Here is a 22,625-nt window from a genome sequence, read left to right as displayed (position 1 = left end):
TAATATGTGCAATGACATCACAGCCAATGGAGTTTACAGCAGTGTTAATTTCGTCAACGCAAACGTTTTCGTCACCGCTTTCGTCACCGGCATTTTTCAACTGACGAAAACGAGATGCAAAGTATAGCACATTTTTGTCAAATGACGACAACTATGACGAAAATCAAATCTGTTTTCATTAACGAACTAAAACTAAACGAGAATGTGAGGCAGGGATGTTTACCCAACTTCCGGTTTTCATGGAGCTCCGCCTGTGTAGCGTCTGGCGTGGCGTGCCCCGTGACGTCCGATGTGAGGAGTGGACTACTACAAGAGAGTCGACTCGAGACCAGTCACCTGACCTCACCAGAGCACTGCAGCTGCAGCACTACAGCCAGACGCGCCAGGCCCAACTCATCACACGGCACTGGCACCCGGCCACCACCACATCCAGAGCAGAGCACCCACTGTGAGTTAACAGCCAGGCCAGCTATTACTGCCTCCCTGAGTCCCCTCAGACCACTCACCAGTCACCACTGGCATCCGATTCCGCCATCCATCCAGGACTGTGTGCGTGCATATAGGCCACTGAGGCCCACCTGGCCCATCCTGTTCTACAACTTCAGTTCAGAGTCAGACCAGAGACCACCCTTAAACCTGATACCCCCATCCAGCACTCTGAGCAGCACTGACTGCAGGCAGCAGCATTACAGGCCTCCTCTCTGACCTGACCATGACCATTTAGATGACTAAAATGAGTTTTAGTCGACTAAAATGTAAGATGTTTTAGTTGACTAAAATGTACTGGAGTTTTAGTCGACTAAATACGACTAAAACTAAAACACTTGCAGAAGACTAAAATGGGACTAAAACTAAAATGCCATTTTAGTCCTAAGACTAAGACTAAAACTAAATTGAAATTTGCTGCCAAAATTAACACTGGTCTCTATTCAATCTAAAAATTGCAGTAAAAAACGCACGAAAACGCTACGCTCAGGTGTGAATGTAGCCTTACGCTTTCTCGAATTTCAACCGGACAAGCAGGGGCCAAATTAATTTCAATCCATGTGTAGCCGTTCCTGTTCGACAGCAGTGGCTGACCAGTGTATACTCACAGCAAGTACTTCTGTCTAAATATAATTCCTGGGCGGGGGTAATACCTCCATCCACCTCGCTTGTGTGGATGGAGGAAACTGTTCATTGTTTTTCGTTCAGCTAAAAAAAAAAAAACAACAAGTCTACGGCCAGCTTAACACTATCTGTACCAATGGTGATCAAATGACAACCCAAGAGATAACTTTCAGCGCTCCGTATGTGACCTCATTACAGGTCAAGGTTTTTTACCGCAATTACTTTTACAGTATTTCATCTTGTTACCCAAAGGACATATTTATAAAGCAGCGAATGTGACATTTACAAAAAAATTCACTGAAGGAGAATCAATTACTGTAATTTTAAACACTCCCACCAAGAAGATTCATCTGCAGTGAATGTTTGATAACTGTCATATTCACGGCCTTCGAAAAATACCCTTAAGCCCCGTACACACGTACCGATCGTCGGCCGACCGATTGGCCGTCTTTTGTCCCCGGGCTGTCGTGTCCGCTGAAAAGTGCAAAAGACTGCACATGAATTTTGTCCGCCGACTGCAGAAATGATGTCATGTGATGGTTAACTTTCCGTGTGTTTTTTCTTTTCTGAGCATGCCCAGTCTTGCAAATCTGCTGTCTGTCGGCCGAATTCTGTACTGACTGGCGAACAATCGGCCGTTCTGGTGTCGGCATACAAAAATTTTAATGCTTGCACGACAGATTCTGTTCGGCCGAAAGTGCGCTGTCAGCTGTCGGAAGCATCATACTAACAAGCCGAAAATCGGCCGATCGTTCGGCGGCCGAACATTTTCGGCCGACAATCTGCACGTGGGCCTTTAGTGTGAATGAAAAGAGAAAAAATAATCAGACCTTCCAATAGTGTGCCCTACTTCTGGCATATTTTTCACTGATTCAATTACATGCCTTAAAGTAGACAGTGGGGGACACTTACTAAAACTGGAGCACTCAGAATCTAGTGCGGCTGTGCATGGTAGCTGTTCAGCTTCTAACTTCAGCTTGCTCAATTATGCTTTGACAATAAAACCTGGAAAATTGGAAATTGGTTTCTGTGCAGAACTGCACCAGATTTTCCCTTATTGGTAAATCTCCCCCACTGTTAGCTTGCATTTATGTCCTAACATAACAAGAATAATGGCACATCCATCACAAGGTAAATGATGTAGTGTCTGATTGCAGGTTGTTGAAGCCATAAATAACCTGGTTTATCAAATATGGTAGGCATGTACAGAGCAGTAACATTGGCAGTGTTTGTGTGTGTACCTCCAGGGAGAAATCTCTTTCAACAGATTTTTGTATAATGCTTCAAATTCAGAGAAAACGGACAGCCAAGTGTACCGACTCCATGTATATATTTCATAAAACCTGGGATCCATGGGTCACTAAATTGATGCCATCAGATTTTGATTGGCTTCTACTAGACCTTAACCACTTGCCGACCAGTCACGTTGACTGTACTGCGGCAAAGTGTCTCGTTCCAGTCCAGCGACGTAGGCCTACGTCGCTGGACTCCTCCCCTTGTGGGTGGCGCACGCGCGCCGCGGGAGTCTCGCTCCTGCTGTATTCAGTTACAGCGGGAGTCGGGCCAGGGGAAGAGCGGCGGTAATCACCGCCGCTCTTCCCCGATCGTCGGGGAAGCGGGCGGATCTCCTAAGTGACGGACAGGGTCAGATTGCAGGGTTCAGCATAGCTGAACCGGCGATCTGTCCCTGTGTCACTCAGTCACCTCCCCCCACACACGTCAGTAAGCACCAGGCATACATTAACCCCTTGATCACCAATAAAAATTAACCCCTTCCCTGCCATTTTTACAGTAACAGTGCACATGTATAGCACTGATTACTGTAGTAATGTCACTGCTACCCCCAAAAGTGTCAAAAATGTCAGTCAAGGGTCCGATCTGTCCGCCGCAATGTCGCAGTCCCGCAAAAAAAAAAATCGCAGATCACCGCCATTACTCGTTAAAAAAAAAAAAAACACCAAAAATGACAGAAATCTTTCCCTTCGTTAGTAAACGCAATAACTTTTGCGCAAACCAATCAAAATACGCTTATTGCAATTTTTTTTACCAAGAATATGTAGCAGAAAACAAATTGGCCTAAAATGATAAAAATTTAGATTTTTTAATTTTTTTGAGGGGAATTTCATATAAAAAAATGTGAAAAATATTGCTATTTTTTTAAAATTGTCGCTCTTTTTTTGTTTATAGCGCAAAAAGGTAAAAATCGCACAGGTGATCAAATACCACCAAAAGAAAGCTCTGTTAGTGGGAAAATAAGGACGTCAATTTCGTTTGGGTACGGCGTTGCATGACCGCGCAATTGTCAGTTAAAGTCACACAGTGCCGAATTGCAAAAAGTGGCCTGGACGTAAGACAGCAAAATCCTCCGGTGGTAAAGTGGTTAAAAATGACCACCATATTCAACTAATGGTGAAGGAGTTTGTTCTAATCTCCCACAATGCTCCCCCCCCCCCCCCCATTCCCTGATCCCTCCTCCCTCGCTTCCTTTTCCTTCATTTTTCTCTCTTCTTCATATGTCTCTTCTCTCCATATTTGTTATTTGTATATCTGTTGACTTTACACTCCGTTTCTGATGCCATACATTAATAACACAGGCCAACACACAATTTGGTGCTTTGAATGTTAGACCTTTTCCTGGGTATATATGACCCACTGATTAAAAAATGGCACCAATATTTCCTATCAGCCCTAGTTTTTGAGATTCAGCATAAATGTCATATACCGCTCTTCATTTTGGTCACCTGTCAAAAATCAGGCTATTTCAATGTAGTGTTTTATTTAATTTCCTTGTAGCATGAAAGAAACACATTAAAAAGTAGCCATAACCTCTACCGTCCTCGATCTGCAAAAATGAAACTATATGAATAGCAATATACACACCTCCTATAGGATCATACCTATAATACAGGTAAGAACATACACTTTAGAATCCAATGTTTTCAATGTAAAATTACAGTTGGAAGTAAGTAAACACCCTAACTATATCTGCTAACTTGTACGCAAAAAACAAAAACTAGATAACAGAAGAACAAGTTAATCAGCAAGAACTTTTCAAAAACTGACTGGAAAAGCTACATAAATTTGACCATATCGTAGAAACTAGAGCTGATCCAGTCTAGCCAATGCAATTTTCTGAATCAGCGCACCGAATAACTCCAAGAACGGGTCTAAAAACAAGGCACTAGGAAAAATACGATTTTTTTTCTTGGGCTGTGTAATCTCTCTTTGTAGCACATTGCCTATTTCTGATGCTGAATGACCCTTAATGCAACCAGGCCTGTGTGCCAAGCTTCTGTCTACCACGCCTTGCACTGGCTCTGTATTTGTTTCCTTGAAAAAATAATAAAAAATGATTGAACACAAATTCTGAGAAAACCATCTTGCCTGGTAATTCCAACTCTAAAGGTGGCCATAGATAGTTTGAAATTTGGCCGGAGCAGCAGGGACTTTTTCAGCAGGGATTTTGATCCATGTGTGACCACTGAAGTCAATCTATCAATGGCTGAATGAAAAAATCTGAGCCATGTACGGCCAGCTTTAGTCATTAGGCTAAAACAGGGGCTTTTCTACACGGCTTAAAAAAGCGGAGCACCCCAAAATAGTGAGGTTATTTCTTTTCCTCCATATCTCCTTTTTAATAACAGTGTGAAGTCGCAGGTAAACATAGAAACCACTGATTTCTTCAAAAAGATGCCAGATTTTCTAATTTACTTAATGATCTACCTAAGATAGGTTTAAAGAATTATGAAAGGAAGAATGTTGTTAATGGAGTTGCGAGAATAATGATAAAAAATATCTCAAAAACAAAGTTCAGCAAAGACTAAAGAGTGTTTTCCATACTCTGGATGATAGAAACGATTACTACAAAGGTGACCTGGGGCACTTGGTAGAAGAACTGGGGTGATTAGCATTAAAAGATCTGGGGCACATGCCATGGATACAAGGATCTAGCACTGCCATTGTACTAAAATATTCAATTTCCAACAAAAAAGGTTTTATTAAGCACAAGAACATGTACAGATAGAATACAAAAGGAAACAATAACTGAATACAACGCTAAGAACAGATCCAGATGTGAGCAGCAAAATAGGCAATACATGTGGAAGCAAAATATCAGCATAGCTATGCATGTAATGTTGTTCATAGCAAATGATAAAATATTCAATTTCAATTGTTTCAGAGTTGTGGGGCAAATTGGAATAAGGACTATTTTCAATCTTTTCTGAAAAATTCATTTTTTTTATCTGTACATTTACAATTTTGTGTTGGATCAAAATGTATAGCATATCCTCCCACATCACTTATTTTACAAATGCTATAGTTAGAGGTCTATTTTTTTTTTTTTTTTCACAAAAGATTCTCACAACTTTTACCCAGGATTCACACATTTTTCTAATTAAACCAAAGTAGAAAAATGCATAAATCTTGGGGGAAAACTGTGAATTTTGGGTGGAATCAGTTATAAATAAACCCCTCAGTGTAGTAAGAGAAATTGATATGAAGTCACACAAATTTCAAACAGGATTCACACATTTTTCCAATTAAAACCAAGTAGAAAATTACACGAATCTTGGGGGAAACTGTATGAATTTTGGATGGAAACAGTTATAAATAAACCCCCCAGTGTAGTAAGAGAAATGTTTGTCAATTCACACAACTTTCACGCAGGATTTACAAATTTTTCTAAATAAAACCAAGTAGAAAAATGCATACAAGTTAGGGGAAAACTGTGTGAATCTTGGGTGGAAGCAGTTATAAATAGCCCCCCAGGGTAGTAAGAGAAATTGATGTCGCTGATAAATTCTAGAATTTTGTCTTGTGACTTAAATGATAGGCCACAATGTGGAAGCAGTAGTTTTATGCAAAGGATAGGGATGTTTCTAGATTTGATCAACAAACATTTTTTCAATTACCAAAAGATTTATGATAAAAAAATAATCACCTACCATTTTGGTTGTTTTCTTTGAAAATTGGAATAGAAGTAGAAAATCACAGCAGATGAAGAGAGAGAAAAAAAAAAAAGATATTATTTTAATATACATTTAACTTCTAAGATCTCAGAGATATGCGGTTCGGTGCGGTGGCTGTCTATGTATGTCTAGATGTTTGCTGGGGAATGAGATTGTAATTCTTTAGTATTTGCTTTATTATGATGTTGAATAACCTACTGTGCAATTTATTTTGTTTTCATAAAAGATTTTTCAAATTTTTTTTAACAACAGCACAAACAATTCTAGCATTGTCTATTCCAGTTGTACTCACAAGAAAACCTAAAAGACATTGTTCTGCCCTCCAATGTTTCATACAGGACCTCCTAATAGCTCAAGTGTTTTTGCTGAAATTACAATTATTTTATCTAATCTTTACTGTAAATAGACAAGAGAAAGTAAAGATCAGACCCTACCTGCCTATGAATTGTATCTGTATCTATACAATTTCTATTAAATTGTTTTACAATTTACTGTTCTGTGCTTTCTACGCAGACTCTCATTTGTCGCTGCTTCTCCTTTATGCGTCTATGCATTTTCTTATAAAAAATTTCTATAAAATTTATTCTTTTAAAAAAAATCAGACCATGCAATAGTGTTAGTCTGTGTTACTACTCGCATATTTGTCACTGTTTGGTATTTCAATTCCCAAACATAATGCTAGCTGAGGTCCCTAAGTCTTAGTGCTTTAGATGCTACTATAGTTGCATTTTATTACACTTTTCGAATCAATTGCAGGTACTAGTAAAAAAAAAACAAAAAAAAAACAAGATATTAAAAAAAAAGTATTCATTTATTCAAACCAAATTTTGGGTTGTCAGAATGTAATCTGCGCAAATAGTAAAGTTTTGTAGTGTTTCTATTTTAATCTTACTCTCCACTGCTATTAATTTTATCATCAAACATCTGCTGGACTTCCGGGATCTATTATACTGTGGCCATATGCAATGTTTTAAAATATTTATATACTAAGGTAATGAAAATGATTGCATTGTGGTGTACATACATACCTTGAGAGGCAATGCCTGTAAATCCCAAGGTGAAAATGATCCAGCAAAGCGCAGTCTTAGGGTACACCATTTTGTTTGGATTGTTGAGTTATTTAAGTTTTGAACAGGGCTTGTTTATGGGGTGCATGCACAGAATCAGACTGCAGACTGTACGGTTTAGTGTCATGACAGTTTTTTTTTTCCATTGCATCAAACCACAACCTTCCTGTGCTTTGTTCTTCCTCAGGTTAAAGTATCACCAACAGAGTTTCACAACGAAATAAATGGCAACCCAGACATCTATAGGTAGTCATTCTCATCACATACTTGGCCCTATTAGTCATCCTGTCTTTAACAGCTTCCATACAGGGCGAATTCCAGCATTTAAGTGCAATGTTTTTTGGAAGAAAAACCATTTAATACAAAAAACAAAAGAGTAAAGTTAGCTGAATTTTTTTGTATAATGTGAAAGATGATGTTACACCGTGTAAATAGATACCTAACATGCCATGCTTTAAAACTGCGCACACTTGGAATGGCGCAAAACTTCAGTACTTAAAAATCTCCATAGGCAACGTTTTATAAGTTTTACAGGTCAACAATTTAGAGTTACAAAGGCAGTCTTCAGCTATATGTATTGCTCTTGCTCTAATGTTCGCGGTGATACCTCACATGTGTGGTTTGAACGTGGTTTACATATGCGGACGTGACCTATGTATGCATTCCATTATGCATGTGAGCATGAGGTGCTTTAATTCTTTTTGTTTTTTATTGTTTATTTAATTTATATTTTTTTATTTTTACACTTTCCTTTTAAAAATTTTTTTAGCACTTTTATTCCTTTTACAAGGAATGTAAACATCCCTTGTAATAGGAATAGGGCATGACAGGTCCTCTTTATGGAGAGATGTGGGTCCCCCCATATCTCTCCTCTAGGCTGAAAAGCCTGAGATAAAAAAAAAAAAAAAAAAAAGAAAAACAAACAATCTTAGACTTTCCATCTGAACCCAACTGCCGGGAACAGGTGTGATGTCATAATGTCGCGCCCGTCCTCCGAGAATCATAGAGATGACTGGGGACCATCTGGTCCTTGGTCAGCTCTATAGTAAACTTCTGTCGCCAGCGGATTCCTTCTCCGGCTCCCCGAACGCACAGTAGAAGCACTGGAGGGCGGCAGGAGGGGGGGCATCTCTGCTGGAAGGGCATGGCAGCGCGGGGTGGGGGGTGGCGGCGTGGAGTGCCACCTCCCCGAAATGAGTTTGCCACCACCCTGAAGTTAGTTTTTGCAGGTTGGGATGCCTGCCATGGTCGACCAAAGAAGTTGAGTGCAAGTGCTCAGCATCATATCTAGAGGTTGTCTTTGGGAAATAGGCATATGAGTGCTGCCAGCATTGCTGCAGAGGTTGAAGGGGTGGGGGGGCAGCCTGTCAGTGCTCAGACCATACGCCGCACACTGCATCAAATTGGTCTGCATGGCTGTCGTCCAAGAAGGAAGCCTCTTCTAAAGATGATGCACGCAAACAGTTTGCTGAAGACAAGCAGACTAAGGACATGGATTACTGGAACCATGTCCTGTGGTCTGTTGAGACCAAGATAAACTTATTTGGCTCAGATGGTGTCAAGCTTGTGTGGCGGCAACCAGGTGAGGAGTACAAAGACAAGTGTATCTTGCCTACAGTCAAGCATGGTGGTGGGAGTGTCATGGTCTGGGGCTACATGAGTGCTGCTGGCACTGGGGAGCTACAGTTCATTGAGGGAACCATGAATGCCAACATATACCTTGACATACTGAAGCAGAGCATGATCCCCTCCCTTCGGAGACTGGGCCGCAGGGCAGTATCCCAACATAATAACGACCCCAAACCTCCAAGACGACCACTGTCTTGCTAAAGAAGCTGAGGGCAAAGGTGATGGACTATCCAAGCATGTCTCCAGACTTAAATCCTATTGAGCATCTGTGGGCATCCTTAAACGGAAGGTGGATGAGCGCAAGGTCTCTAACATCCTGTGAAGCTCTGGTGAACTCCATGCCCAAGAGGATTAGGGCAGTGCTGGAAGATAATGGTGGCAACACAAAATATTGACACTTTGGGCCCAATTTGCACAGCTTCACTTAGAGGTGTACTCACTTTTGTTGCCAGCAGTTTAGACATTAATGGCTGTGTGTTGAGTTATTTTGAGGACACAGAAAATTTACACTGTTACACAAGCTGTAAACTCACTACTTTACATGACAGCAAAGTGTAATTTCTTCAGTGTTGTCACATGAAAAGATATAATAAAATATTTACAAAAATGTGAGGGGTGTACTCACTTTTGTGAGATTGCAGTCGGCCATGCCGAGAGGGGCAGTGGTACTATCTTCAGAGACAGTATGGTGTGCCTTACTTGCACATGTGTCAGGTAGAGGACTGTTGACCGTGCATGTGACAGCGGGACAATTCTCTTGCCTGGCAAAGAGGGACAGCTGGCTCTGGGAGAGGGAGGCGCAGCTGGGGCCCTGTTGCAGTTAAGAGGAGTAGATGCATGTCTGGCGAGGGACATGGTCTGTTTTGCAGCAACTTCCCAGCAGGCTAGAGAGAGAGAGCATGGCATGGAAGGAGTTGTTGCACCGCGCAGGAAAGCGCGATCCAGAAAGCACTGCCTAGCAGGAGGTGCCACCGCCAAACAAGGAGTATGGTGGAGACGTCTGCCGTGCCCAGCCAATCAGGAGTGACTAGGGGAGCCCATATAATACTCCCCCCTTTGGATGTGGCTGAGCGGGAGACATGTGCGAGGAAATGCACCATGAAGTTCTTTGGAGAAGAGAAGTAAGCAGCCATGATCACTTCACCCACTGGCGGAGAACCTGCTGGGCAGATCCAGGAGCAGACCGGGAAGCCGAGCCCAAATTTCGTATGGGACACAGGCATACGGATGGTGCCTGAAGGAAGACTGGTGCAGTGCACAGGAGGAGATCGGGAGTACCTTGGCACGGTTTGTCCTCAGTGTGAGAGAGTCACTATGAAGGTGCAAGCATGGAGTCAGTGTGGGCATTGCGGCTACAGTGTGCTGTGGGACTGAGTAGAGCTGCTGGGCAGAGGTTTCCAGGAAAAACAGTATTGTGAGTACTCAAAATTGCCCAGGGGTCTGCTTAGGAGAGGGGACCACTCCAGAAGGTCAGAGGGATCCGGGAGCCAGCTAACCAGTAGAGAAGGCTTAGAAAAGTGGGTGCCAGAGGCTAAGCCCTGAAGATAAGTGAGTGAAAGGGGGTGCCGGTGCGGGCCCTGAAGTGTTTAGCAATGCAGCAGTCATACAAGTAGCTACCTCAGCAAGGAGTGCTTAAGGGAGCTCAAAGAGGACTTCTTTATGCAAGTCAGTTTGGAGTTAACAGGCAGCAAGCCAGCGTTAACCAGTGTCAACCGGCGTTGACCGTTATCTAGCCATCGTCAAGTCAGCACCAATCGGCATTTTTCAGTTGTCCCTAGCAATTTGTGCATAGTTGAGCCAAAGGAGTACCCCACTCATTCCCTTCTCCCATCCAAGTTCTCAATAAATACAAAAACACAAAGATACTAGACTGGTCATTGTCTCAGTGTTCACACTTGGAGAAACGTGCACAAAGGTACTTTTGTTGCACCCGGTGACTCAGGGAGACCCATATCCATCTGCAATCGCCTCCGCTCCTCCCTGCTACAGACCTAACAATATTTTTAATGAAAAATGTTCCTGCACAGATGTCTATTGAAATCTCCCCCGGAAGTTGGCAAAAGTAGTACAGAAAATACTTTTGGAAATCAGTGCGTCGCACTGATTCGGACGGTGCCATTGCCGGCAATTGGCTCCGATTTGACAAGTCAAATCGCATGTCAAAACTGACCAATGTGAACATGGGCTTATTGTCAAAGCTAAATTGAATCAGCTGATGTTAGAAGCTGATTGGCTACTAGGCACAGCTGCACCAGATTTTGCGTTCTCCAGGTTTAGTAAAACAACCCCTGTGTCTCTTTTGCAATAAAACATCCTTACCTGTCTGTGGGGATGGTAGGGTTGCCACCTAATCCCTTTAAACCAGGACACATAATTATTACACAGGTTCTGAGGCTAATATAATGCACATAAGGCACTAATTGAGTTTAATTACCAACTTAATCAGACACAGAACTTGTGTAAATAATGTGTGTCTTGGTTTAACCACTTCAGCCCTGGAAGGTTTTACCCCCTTAATGACCAGGCCATTTTTTGCGATTCGGCACTGCGTTATTTTAACAGAAAACTGCGGGGTCGTGCGACGCTGTACCCAAATACAATTGATGTCCTTTTTTTCCCACAAATAGAGCTTTCTTTTGGTGGTATTTGATCACCTCTGCGGTTTTTAGATTTTGCTCTATAAACAAAAAAAGAGCGACAATTTTGAAAACAATGCCATATTTTTTACTTTGTTATAAAACATTCCCAATAAAAAAATTTAAAAATTTTTATTTTTTTTAGCAGTTTAGGCCAATTTGTATTCTGCTACATATTTTTGGTAAAAAAAAACCCAAAAAGCGTATTTTAATTGGTTTGCGCAAAAGTTATAGTGTTTACAAACTATGGCATAGATTTTTGGACTTTTTATTTATTTATTTATTTTATTAGGAATCAGCGATTTCTAGCGGCGGACAGATTGGACCCCTAACTGACATTTTTGACACTTTTTGGGGACCAGTGACACTAATATAGTAATCAGTGCTAAATATTATGCACTGTTACTGTATAAATGACACAGCAAGGAAGGGGGTAATACTGGGGGTGATCAAGGGGTTAAATGTATGCCTAAAGTGCTTACTCACTGTGGGGGGGGGGGGGGGTTCTGTGACTGGCACAGAGAGATCGAAGTTTCAGCTTAGCTGAAACTGCTGATCTCTCCCTGCCTGTCTGACAGAAGATCCGCCTGCTTTGTTTACATAAGCAGGCGGGTCTTCTCTCGGTTTCTCCGACGATCGTAGGAGGGCAGTGGCAATCGCCGCCGCTCCTCCCACAGCCCGCCTCCCACTGTGTCTAAACACAGTGGGAGCGTGGCTTCGGTGGCGCGCATGCACCGCTGAAACCACATGCACTCAGTCACGTAGTACTACATACTTGCCGAGCTGCCTTGCCGCAGCAATATTACGGTGGGAGGTCGGCAAGTGATTAAAGGGATGAGGTGGCAACCGTAGGTGATGGGCGTGTTTGTATCAAGCCCGCCAGGAAGCCCTCATTGCACACTGCCAATCATAGGCAGTGAGGCATTTCCTGACCGGCAGCTGCACATACACACGCTGCCTATGGTTGGCAGCAGAATTGTATAAAGTACTCGAAACCCATACTTGAGTAAAAGTACAAGTGCTCGATCAAAAAGTGACTTGAGTAGAAGTAGAAGTGCTCAATCAAAAAGTGACTTGAGTAGAAGTACTAAAGTATTCAACATTTTTTGTACTTAAGTATTGCAAGTAGTTTTTTTTTAATTTTGCTACTCAAGTACTGAAAGTAAAAGTACCAGTAGTTTTGAAAAAAAAAAATTGCTACTCAAGTACTGAAAGTAAAAGTACAAGTACTGTGTTATGTAGTTATTAAAGAAAGAAGTCAAAAGTTTGAACATCATATTGTTTTTTATTATTTCAAATGCAGCTTTTATTCATACATACAGTAGCATTTATTTTCGTATGCACTGATAATACACATGTTTTGAGCTTCATGAAACCTGCCATCTACTGTTCTGGGAGTGGTCATTTTTATAAAAAAAAAATATTGGAGTAGAAGTATTGAAATCATCGAAAAAATTTAGTGAAGTAAAAGTGGAAGTAGGAGAAAAAAATTATACTCCAGGAAAGTACAGATACCGCATTTCGGTACTTAAGTACAGTAGTGAAGTAGTTCTACTTAGTTACTATACATCTCTGGTTGGCAGTGTGCAGTGCCTGGCTTCCTGGCGGACTCGATACAAACACGCCCGAGCCCATCGCTACCTGTTTGTTTGTAAGCTTCTGTAGAACGGGCAGCTCAGTGTACATTCTCAGCATGCCTCGGTGTTGGAATAAATATACTCCCATGTGGGAAACTCTGCGAGTTTCATTTAAACGGGAGGCGCTTGGGCAGCATGAGAGCTGAGCTCGCCCAATGTGAAAACTTTTTTTGATAGTAAAGAACCTACAAGATGTGGTCTCCTTTTTCAAATGAAACTCAAATACCAGCAACACAGATTGCTGTGACATACTGTGTAGACTTAGTGCCAGTTCACACTTCTGCGCTTGCGGAGATTGCATGTAATTCAGAGCGCATTGCTCCTAAATTACACGCGATCTGATGTGCGGTGCGAGTTCAGCCATACACTTTGTATGGCTGAATTCGCACCGCATCCACACCAAACTCGCACATGAGGCTTTTTTTGAGCCGCAGTAGAATCAAATCGCATAGTGGTTCACACTAGTGCGATCCGATTCTGTGCGAACTTCCAGATCGCACTGCGATATGCGATCCCAACTGGGGGTGTCGTTAACTTTTAATTGACACAACCTGCGTATCGCATATGGCAGTGTGAACTGCCAGAGGTGCGGATGCGATGCGGGAACACGCTGCATATTCGCAGCGTTCCCGCATCGCAGAAGTGTGAACCAGCACTTAAGACTCCATTCACATTACACCGTCTCCAAAGTCGCGCGACTTCCAGTGCTACTTTGGAGCTCGACTTTGATGCTTCTTTAAGTACAACTTTGATCCGACTTTACACTCATCGGATCTAAGTCACATCAAAAGTTGCACCAAAGTAGTGCAGGCACCTTTTCGAAGTTGTTGCGACTTTAAGTCGGATCAATTTGTACAGGTGCCATTGAAAACATTGGGCTGTGACTTGTTATACAACTTTGATGTCCAAAGTTTCATGCCTAATCGCACAAGTATGAATGGAGCCTATATAAATTAGAAAGTCCCACAAAAATCCACCGTGACTTCTTATAATGTACCAATACCTCCGTCCTTCAACAACACCAACAATAACCCACACTTCTTACCAGTGCATGGATCCCTAATATAAGGAGGTCTGCATGCACTCTTAGGCAGTGGTGGGATTCAAAAATTTTAATAACCAGTTCCGACTTTCCCAGCAGAATGACCAGCGTGCCCCCTTTCAATGCACAGTGACCAGCGTGCCCCCTTTCAATGCACAGTGACCAGCGTGCCCCCTTTCAATGCACAGTGATGAGCGTGCCCCCCTTTCAATGCAGAGAGACCAGCGTGTCCCCTTTCAATGTACAGTGACCAGCGTGCCCCCTTTCAATGCACAGTGACCAGTGTGCCCCCTTTTAATGCAGAATGACCAGCGTACCCCCTTTCAATGCACAGTGACCAGCGTGCCCCCCTTTCAATGCAGAGAGACCAGCGTGCCCCCTTTCAATGTACAGTGACCAGCAAGCCCCACTTTCAATGCACAGTGACCAGCGTGCCCCCCTTTCAATGCACAGTGACCAGCGTGGCCCCCTTTCAATGCAGAGATACCAGCGTGCCCCCCTTTCAATGCAGAGAGACCAGTGTGCCCCCTTTCAATGCACAGTGACCAGCATGCCCCACTTTCAATGCACAGTGACCAGCGCTGCGTGCCCCCCTTTCAAGGCACAGTGACCAGCGTGCCCCCCTTTCAATGCACAGTGACCAGCGTGCCCCCCTTTCAATGCAGAGAGACCAGCGTGCCCCCCTTTCAATGCACAGTGACCACAGCATTGCCCCCAATCATTGCAGAGTGCCACAGCATTGCCCCCATTCATTGCAGAGTGCCCACAGCATTGTCCCCAATCATTGCAGAGTGCCCACAGCATTGCCCCCAATCATTGCAGAGTGCCACAGCATTGGCCCCAACCATTGCAAAGTGCCCACAGCATTGCCCCCAATGATCATTGCAGAGTGCCACAGCATTGCCCCCAATCATTGCAGAGTGTCAAAGCATTGCCCCCAATCATTGCAGAGTGCCCCAGCATTGCGCTCAATCATTGCAGAGTGCCACAGCATTGCCCCCAATCATTGCAGAGTGCCACAGCATTGCCCCCAATCATTGCAGAGTGCCACAGCATTGCCCCCAATCATTGCAGAGTGCCACAGCATTGCCCCCAATGATCATTGCAGAGTGCCCACAGCATTGCCCCCAATGATCATTGCAGAGTGCCACAAAATTGCACCCAATCATTGCAGAGCGCCACAGCATTGCCCCCAATCATTGCAGAGCACCACAGCATTGCCCCCAATAATTGCATAGCGCCACAGCATTGCCCCCAATCATTGCAAAGTGCCCACAGCATTGCCCCCAATGATCATTGCAGAGTGCCACAGCATTGCCCCCAATCATTGCAGAGTGTCACAGCATTGCCCCCGATCATTGCAGAGTGCCCCAGCATTGCGCTCAATCATTGCAGAGTGCCACAGCATTGCCCCCAATCATTGCAGAGTGCCACAGCATTGCCCCCAATGATCATTGCAGAGTGCCCACAGCATTGCCCCCAATGATCATTGCAGAGTGCCACAGAATTGCCCCCAATCATTGCAGAGCGCCACAGCATTGCCCCCAATCATTGCAGAGCACCACAGCATTGCCCCCAATAATTGCAGAGCGCCACAGCATTGCCCCCAATCATTGCAAAGTGCCCACAGCATTGCCCCCAATGATCATTGCAGAGTGCCACAGCATTGTCCCCAATCATTGCAGAGCGCCACAGCATTGTCCCCAATCATTGCAGAGTGCCACAGCATTGCCCCCAATCATTGCAGAGCGCCACAGCATTGCCCCCAATCATTGCAGAGTGTCACAGCATTGCCCCCAATGATCATTGCAGAGTGCCACAGCATTGCCCCCAATCATTGCAGAGCGCCACAGCATTGCGCTCAATCATTGCAGAGTGCCACAGCATTGCCCCCAATCATTGCAGAGTGCCACAGCATTGCCCCCAATAATTGCAGAGTGCCACATCATTGCCCCCAATCATTGCAGAGTGCCACAGCATTGCCCCTAATGATAATTGCAGAGTGCCACAGCATTGCCCCAATCATTGCAGAGCGCCACAGCATTGCCCCCAATCATTGCAGAGCGCCACAGCATTGTCCCCAATCATTGCAGAGCGCCACAGCATTGTCCCCAATCATTGCAGAGTGCCACAGCATTGCCCCCAATTCATTGCAGAGCGCCACAGCATTGCCCCCAATGATCATTGCAGAGTGCCACAGCATTGCCCCCAATCATTGCAGAGCGCCACAGCATTGCCCCCAATCATTGCAGAGTGCCACAGCATTGCCCCCAATCATTGCAGAGTGCCACAGCATTGCCCCCAATGATCATTGCAGAGTGCCCACAGCATTGCCCCCAATCATTGCAGAGTGCCACAGCATTGCCCCCAATCATTGCAGAGTGCCACAGCATTGCCCCCAATAATTGCAGAGTGCCACAGCATTGCCCCCAATCATTGCAGAGTGCCACAGCATTGCCCCCAATGATCATTGCAGAGTGCCACAGCATTGCCCCCAATCATTGCAGAGCGCCACAGCATTGCCCCCAATCATTGCAGAGCGCCACAGCATTGCCCCCAATCATTGCAGAGCGCCACAGCATTGTCCCCAATCATTGCAGAGCGCCACAGCATTGTCCCCAATCATTGCAGAGTGCCACAGCATTGCCCCCAACCATTGCAGAGCGCCACAGCATTGCCCCCAATGATCATTGCAGAGTGCCACAGCATTGCCCCCAATGATTGCAGAGCGCCACAGCATTGCCCCCAATCATTGCAGAGCGCCACAGCATTGCCCCCAATCATTGCAGAGCGCCACAGCATTGCCCCCAATCATTGCAGAGCGCCAGAGCATTGTCCCCAATCATTGCAGAGCGCCACAGCATTGTCCCCAATCATTGCAGAGTGCCACAGCATTGCGCTCAATCATTGCAGAGTGCCACAGCAATGCCCCCAATCATTGCAGAGTGCTACAGCATTGCCCCCAATCATTGCAGAGTGCCACAGCATTGCCCCCAATAATTGCAGAGTGCCACAGCATTGCCCCCAATCATTGCAGAGTGCCACAGCATTGCCCCCAATGATCATTGCAGAGTGCCACAGCATTGCCCCCAATCATTGCAGAGCGCCACAGCATTGCCCCCAATCATTGCAGAGTGTCACAGCATTGCCCCCAATGATCATTGCAGAGTGCCACAGCATTGCCCCCAATCATTGCAGAGCGCCACAGCATTGCGCTCAATCATTGCAGAGTGCCACAGCATTGCCCCCAATCATTGCAGAGTGCCACAGCATTGCCCCCAATCATTGCAGAGTGCCACAGCATTGCCCCCAATCATTGCAGAGTGCCACAGCATTGCCCCCAATGATCATCGCAGAGTGCCCACAGCATTGCTCCCAATGATCATTGCAGAGTGCCACAGCATTGCCCCCAATCATTGCAGAGCGCCACAGCATTGCCCCCAATCATTGCAGAGCGCCACAGCATTGCCCCCAATCATTGCAGAGTGCCACAGCATTGTCCCCAATCATTGCAGAGCACCCCAGCATTGTCCCCAATCATTGCAGAATGCCACTGCGTTGCCCTCAATCATTGCAGAGCGCCACAGCATTGCCCCCAATGATCATTGCAGAGTGCCACAGCATTGCCTCCAATCATTGCAGAGCGCAACAGTATTGCCCCCAATCATTGCAGAGCGCCACAGCATTGCCCCCAATCATTGCAGAGCGCCACAGCATTGCCCCCAATAATTGCAGAGCGCCACAGCATTGCCCCCAGTCATTGCAGAGCACCACAGCATTGTCCCCAATGATCATTGCAGAGTGCCACAGCATTGCCCCCAATCATTGCAGAGCACCACAGCATTGCCCCCAATCATTGCAGAGCGCCACAGCATTGCCCCAATAATTGCAGAGCGCCACAGCATTGCCCCCAATAATTGCAGAGCGCCACAGCATTGCCCCCAATGATCATTGCAGAGCGCCCACAGCATTGCCCAGAATCATTGCAGAGTGCCAGCGTTCCCCCCGCGAGACCCGTTTACTTACCTCATGGACGGTCATCACGGCAGCTTCTCTTCAGTCCTGGCTCCCCACGTCTCCTCAGTCCTCCCGCCTCCTCGGCCAATAGCACGGCGTTTGCCTTTCGGCCAATCAGGAAGTGGGAGGACCCACTCCCTGATTGGCCAGGAGGAGGGTCCTTGTGACAATAGTGAATTTTCATTCGCTATTGTCACAGAATGGGCGGGCTCGGCCTCGGGGCGCACTGCTCTGCTGCTCCCCGACCACCAGCTTAGAGGGATCAGCCGGTTCTGCGAACTTGCAGAAAGTTTGCAACCGGTTCCATAGAACTGGTGCGAACCGGCTGAATCCCACCACTGCTCTTAGGCCCCTTTCAGATCCGCCTGTCAGTTTTTTCAGGCAGACCCCGCTGACATCCACCGCTATCCGATCCGATCCTGTCCGTGATATCCAGAGGATGGAAAACCTATTTTCCATCCATCTGGAGGATCAGATCGGATAGGATGGGATGAAAACGAACAGTCTGTCCGTTCTCATCCGATCTCCCATAGAGGAGAGCGAGGATCTGATAGGTCTGTCTCTGCAAAGTAAGCGGAGATGGACTTGTCATCCACCTGCCCAGCGGGGATCGGCAGGTCGATTCCCACTGAGCAAAACGGAGTCCGCCGGGTGGAAAGCCAATGTGAAAGGACCCTTATTCTCTTATTAAGATAAAAGTGGTTGTAAACCATTACATTTAGGCAGTGAAGTGAATGGCATCAGGTGATACATAGAGATTAATATCATTATAAAGTATTTATATTGTTTCAACAGTTTGCACAGCGCTTTTCAACGTTAGGGCAAAACCATACAGTTAAAAAATACAGTTTAATACAGGAGGAATCAGAGGGCCCTGCTTGTTAGAGCTTACAATCTAAAAGGGAGGGTCAAGTGATACAAAAGGTAATAACTGTCGGGAATGAGCTGATGGAGGAAAAAAAAAGTGCAGGGGGAGATTTACTAAAGCCTAGTACACACGCAATGAATTTCCGCTGACCGGTCGTCCATCTTTTGTCCAGAGAGGTGTTTTGTTGGTTGGAATGTGCTCTAGACTGCGCACAAATTTTGTCGACCGACAGAATTCTACTTTAGAAGTGATGTCATGTGTTGGTTTGCTTTCTTTGTGTTCTTTCTTCTCTGAGCATGCCCAGTCTTGCTCATAGGATTTTTCCCTGTCGAAATCTGTACTGACGTAAATCGGACGTGTTTTGACGGAGGACAAAAATTTTATAGCCTGCACACCAGAATTTTTTCGGCCGAAAAGTCGGAGTCGGTTGTCGGAAGCATCATACTAACAAGCCGAAAATCTGCAGATCGGTCGTCGGACGAAAATTCCCGGCCGAATTTCGACTTGTGTGTACGGGGCTTAAAACACGGGAGTGTTTAACCATTTCCATACAGGGCAGTTACACCCCCTTCCTGCCCAGACCAATTTTCAGCTTTCAGCCCTCTCACACTTTGAATGACAATTGCTCAGTCATGCTACACTGTAACCAAATAAATGTTTTTATCATTTTTTTTCACACAAATAGAGCTTTCTTTTGGTGGTATATGATCACAACTGTTTTTTTTTTTTTTTTTTTCGTTATATAAGCAAAAAAAGAGCAAACATTTTGAAAAAAAAACACTTTTTTTTTAGTTTCTATTATAACAGTTTGCAAAAAAAAATTTTTTTTTTTATATATATATATTTGGGACAAAATTTATACTGCTACATATCTCTGGTAAAAATAACCCAAGTTAGTGTATATTATTTAGTCTGTGTGAAAGTTATTGAGTCTAGAAACTATGGTACCAATTACTGAAAATTGATCACACCGGATGTGACTGCCTATCTCCTTTCTTGAGGCCCTGAAATGTCAGGACAGTACAAATACCCCCCAAATGATCCCTTTTTGGAAAGTAGACAGCCCAAGGTATTTAGTAAGAGGCATGGTGAGTTTTTTTAAGCTGTAATGTTTTCCCCACAATTCTTGGGAAAATGAACAAAAAAAAGTTTTTTCTTTTATTTCCCACAAAGTTGTCAATTTATAAGCTATTTCTAACACATAGCATGTTCATAGCAAAAATGTCACCACAAAATACATTCTGCTACTCCTCCTGAGTATGGCGATACCACATGTGTAAGACTTTTTCAAAGCCTGGCCACATAGAGGGGCCTGACATCCAAGGAGCACCATCTTGCGTTCTAGGGACATAAATCACACACAAAACTCTGATGGGCAGGTGACAGGCAGGCGGCAGGTACTCTGGCACTGATGAGCAGGCGGCAAGTACTCAGGTACTTTGATAGGCAGGCGGCAGGTACTCTGATGAGCAGGTTAAAGGTACTCAGGTACTTTGATAGGCAGGCGGCAGGTACTCTGATGAGCAGGTGGAAGGTACTCGGATACTCTGATAGGCAGGTGGCAGGTACTCGGGTACTCTGATGCGCAGGTGACAGGTACTCGGGTACTCTGATGGGCAGGTGACAGGTACTCAGATGGGCAGGTGACAGGTACTCTGATGGGCTCACAGATAGGTAGTAGGATCAGCTGGTGACAGGTCCTCTTTATTTGGTGGGGCAATCATGGCACAGTAGTATGCACAGTACAGGTTAACTTTTCAGATCTCCTCCTCACACTGGATCGGTGTGTGAAGAGGAGAACCTGGTAACAGTGAGTTACACCGTCTTTGTTGACATTTGTGACCGGCTGTGATTGGACACGTGGTAAGGAGCCAATTTCATTGGCTCTTTACCTTGATCGGGGATGGGCTCTGTCCAAGGGACGAGCCTCGTCCCCGATCGCCGCGCTGCGTGCCCCCAGGGGCACGCATTGCGGCGAGAACGAGAAGCTCGCGCTGGAGCCTCTCATGTAATTGGCTGTAATTGGACACAGCCGATCACGTGGTAAAAAGTAAATTTGATAGGCTCTTTACCTTGATCGGGGATGGGCTCTGTCCGAGGGACAAGCCTCATCCCCAAACGCCACGCTGTGCACCCCCGGGGGCGCGCAGTAGAGGTGAGAACGGGCGGACGTCATATGACAGCCACCCGGATCGACAGAATGTTCCTGCCAGTGTCATTTGACTATGGCCCGGTAAGAAACTGGTTAAATTCTGAGGCAGCTCAGCAAAGAAACGAATCAGCTTCAAGGGTTTTTTTTTTTTGTATAAGCTTTTTTGAACAGGCTTCAGTTGAACGAGCTGAAGCTATAAGCTGATTGGCTGCTATGCACAGCTGCACCAGATTTTGCGCTTACCAGTTTTAGTAACTCAACCCTACAGTTTTTAGGTGGAGGCAGAATAGGCCTCTCTGAAAAGAAAAGTTTTCAGAGATCGCCTAAAAGTGGATGAAGTAGGAGATAGTCGGGCAGATTGGGGTAGGGAATTCCAAAGGATGAAAAAGGCTCTGGAGAAGTCCTGGATGCGAGCATGGGATGAGGTGACAAGAGAACTAGAGAGCAGGAGGTCTTGGGAAGAACGAAGAGAATGATTTGGTTGGTATTTTGAGACTAGGTTAGCTCGGGGGGGGGGGGGGACTGAGTTATGGATGGTTTGTAAGTTATTGTTAGTATTTTGAACTTAATTTGTTGGGTGAATGGCAGCCAATGGAAGGGTTGGCAGAGAGGGGTATCAGACACTGAGCGGTTTGTAAGGTGGATGAGCCTGGCAGCAGCATTCATGATGGACTGAATAGTGGATAACCTACAGTGCCTTGAAAAAGTATTCATACCATTTGAAATTTCCTTATTTTGTCATGTTACAACCAAAAACATAAATGTATTTTATTGGGATTTTATGTGATAGACCAACACAAGGTGGCACATAATTGTGAAGTGGAAGAAAAATAATAAATGGTTTTTAACAGTGGCGGCCGGTGTGTTGGGGGCGCAGGGGCGCCGCCCCCCTATCCATGCGTCCGGCCCCCTAATCTGCATGCGGGGCGCCGGACGCAAGGAGTTCAATGGGGCTTTTTTTTTTGCATCACCTGATTAGAGCCAGAGGCTCTAATAGGCTGCAGCAAAGGGTGGACCCGGGGCGCAGAGCAGTGCGCCCCGAGCCCACCCATTGTGTGACAATAGCGAATAAAAATTCGCTATTGTCACACGGATCCTCCTCCTGGCCAATCAGGAAGCACTATGCGCTTCCTGATTGGCCGAAAGGCAAACCCCATGCCATTGGCTGGGGAGGAAGCGGGAGGACTGGAGAAGCCACGAGCCACCGCAGCCTGTCCCCGCATCGAGCCCCGCTCAGCCCCCACCTCCCTCGCTCTGATCCAGGAGGAGTTTGGGGAGAGCCCACGGAAAGTTTCCCGCATTCAGCCCCGAATCCCGAGCTGTGCCGCCTGGCTCCTCTCCCGGCTCCCCCCCAGTGTCCTGTCCTCCGTCCCTGGCTGGGAGTGTTGTTGTGAGCGGGGTGCATCTGCCGCCTGCCCTACGATGTGACCCGCTTCATGATCGAGTGCGACGCCTGCAAGGACTGGTTCCACGGCAGGTAGGGATCGGCTGTGTGTC

General features: G+C 45.4%; 1 protein-coding gene across 1 annotated transcript in view; it reads right to left on the bottom strand.

The window, feature by feature from the left end:
- The window catches only part of LOC309568585 (T-cell surface glycoprotein CD3 gamma chain-like), a 35,663-nt gene extending 28,420 nt beyond the window's left edge, over nucleotides 1-7,243 (bottom strand). The window contains exon 1 of the mRNA XM_082274291.1: nucleotides 7,109-7,243. Within this exon, the coding sequence (XP_082130417.1) occupies nucleotides 7,109-7,178 (70 nt within the window). The 5' untranslated portion in view covers nucleotides 7,179-7,243. The remainder of the gene's footprint in view (nucleotides 1-7,108) is intronic.
- Nucleotides 7,244-22,625: the final 15,382 nt, after the last annotated feature.

Source organism: Pelophylax lessonae (genome assembly GCF_965119305.1).
Source record: "Pelophylax lessonae genome assembly, chromosome: 12".
NCBI classification, from domain to species: Eukaryota; Metazoa; Chordata; class Amphibia; order Anura; family Ranidae; genus Pelophylax; species Pelophylax lessonae.
This window is presented reverse-complemented; position numbering and strand designations above follow the sequence as displayed.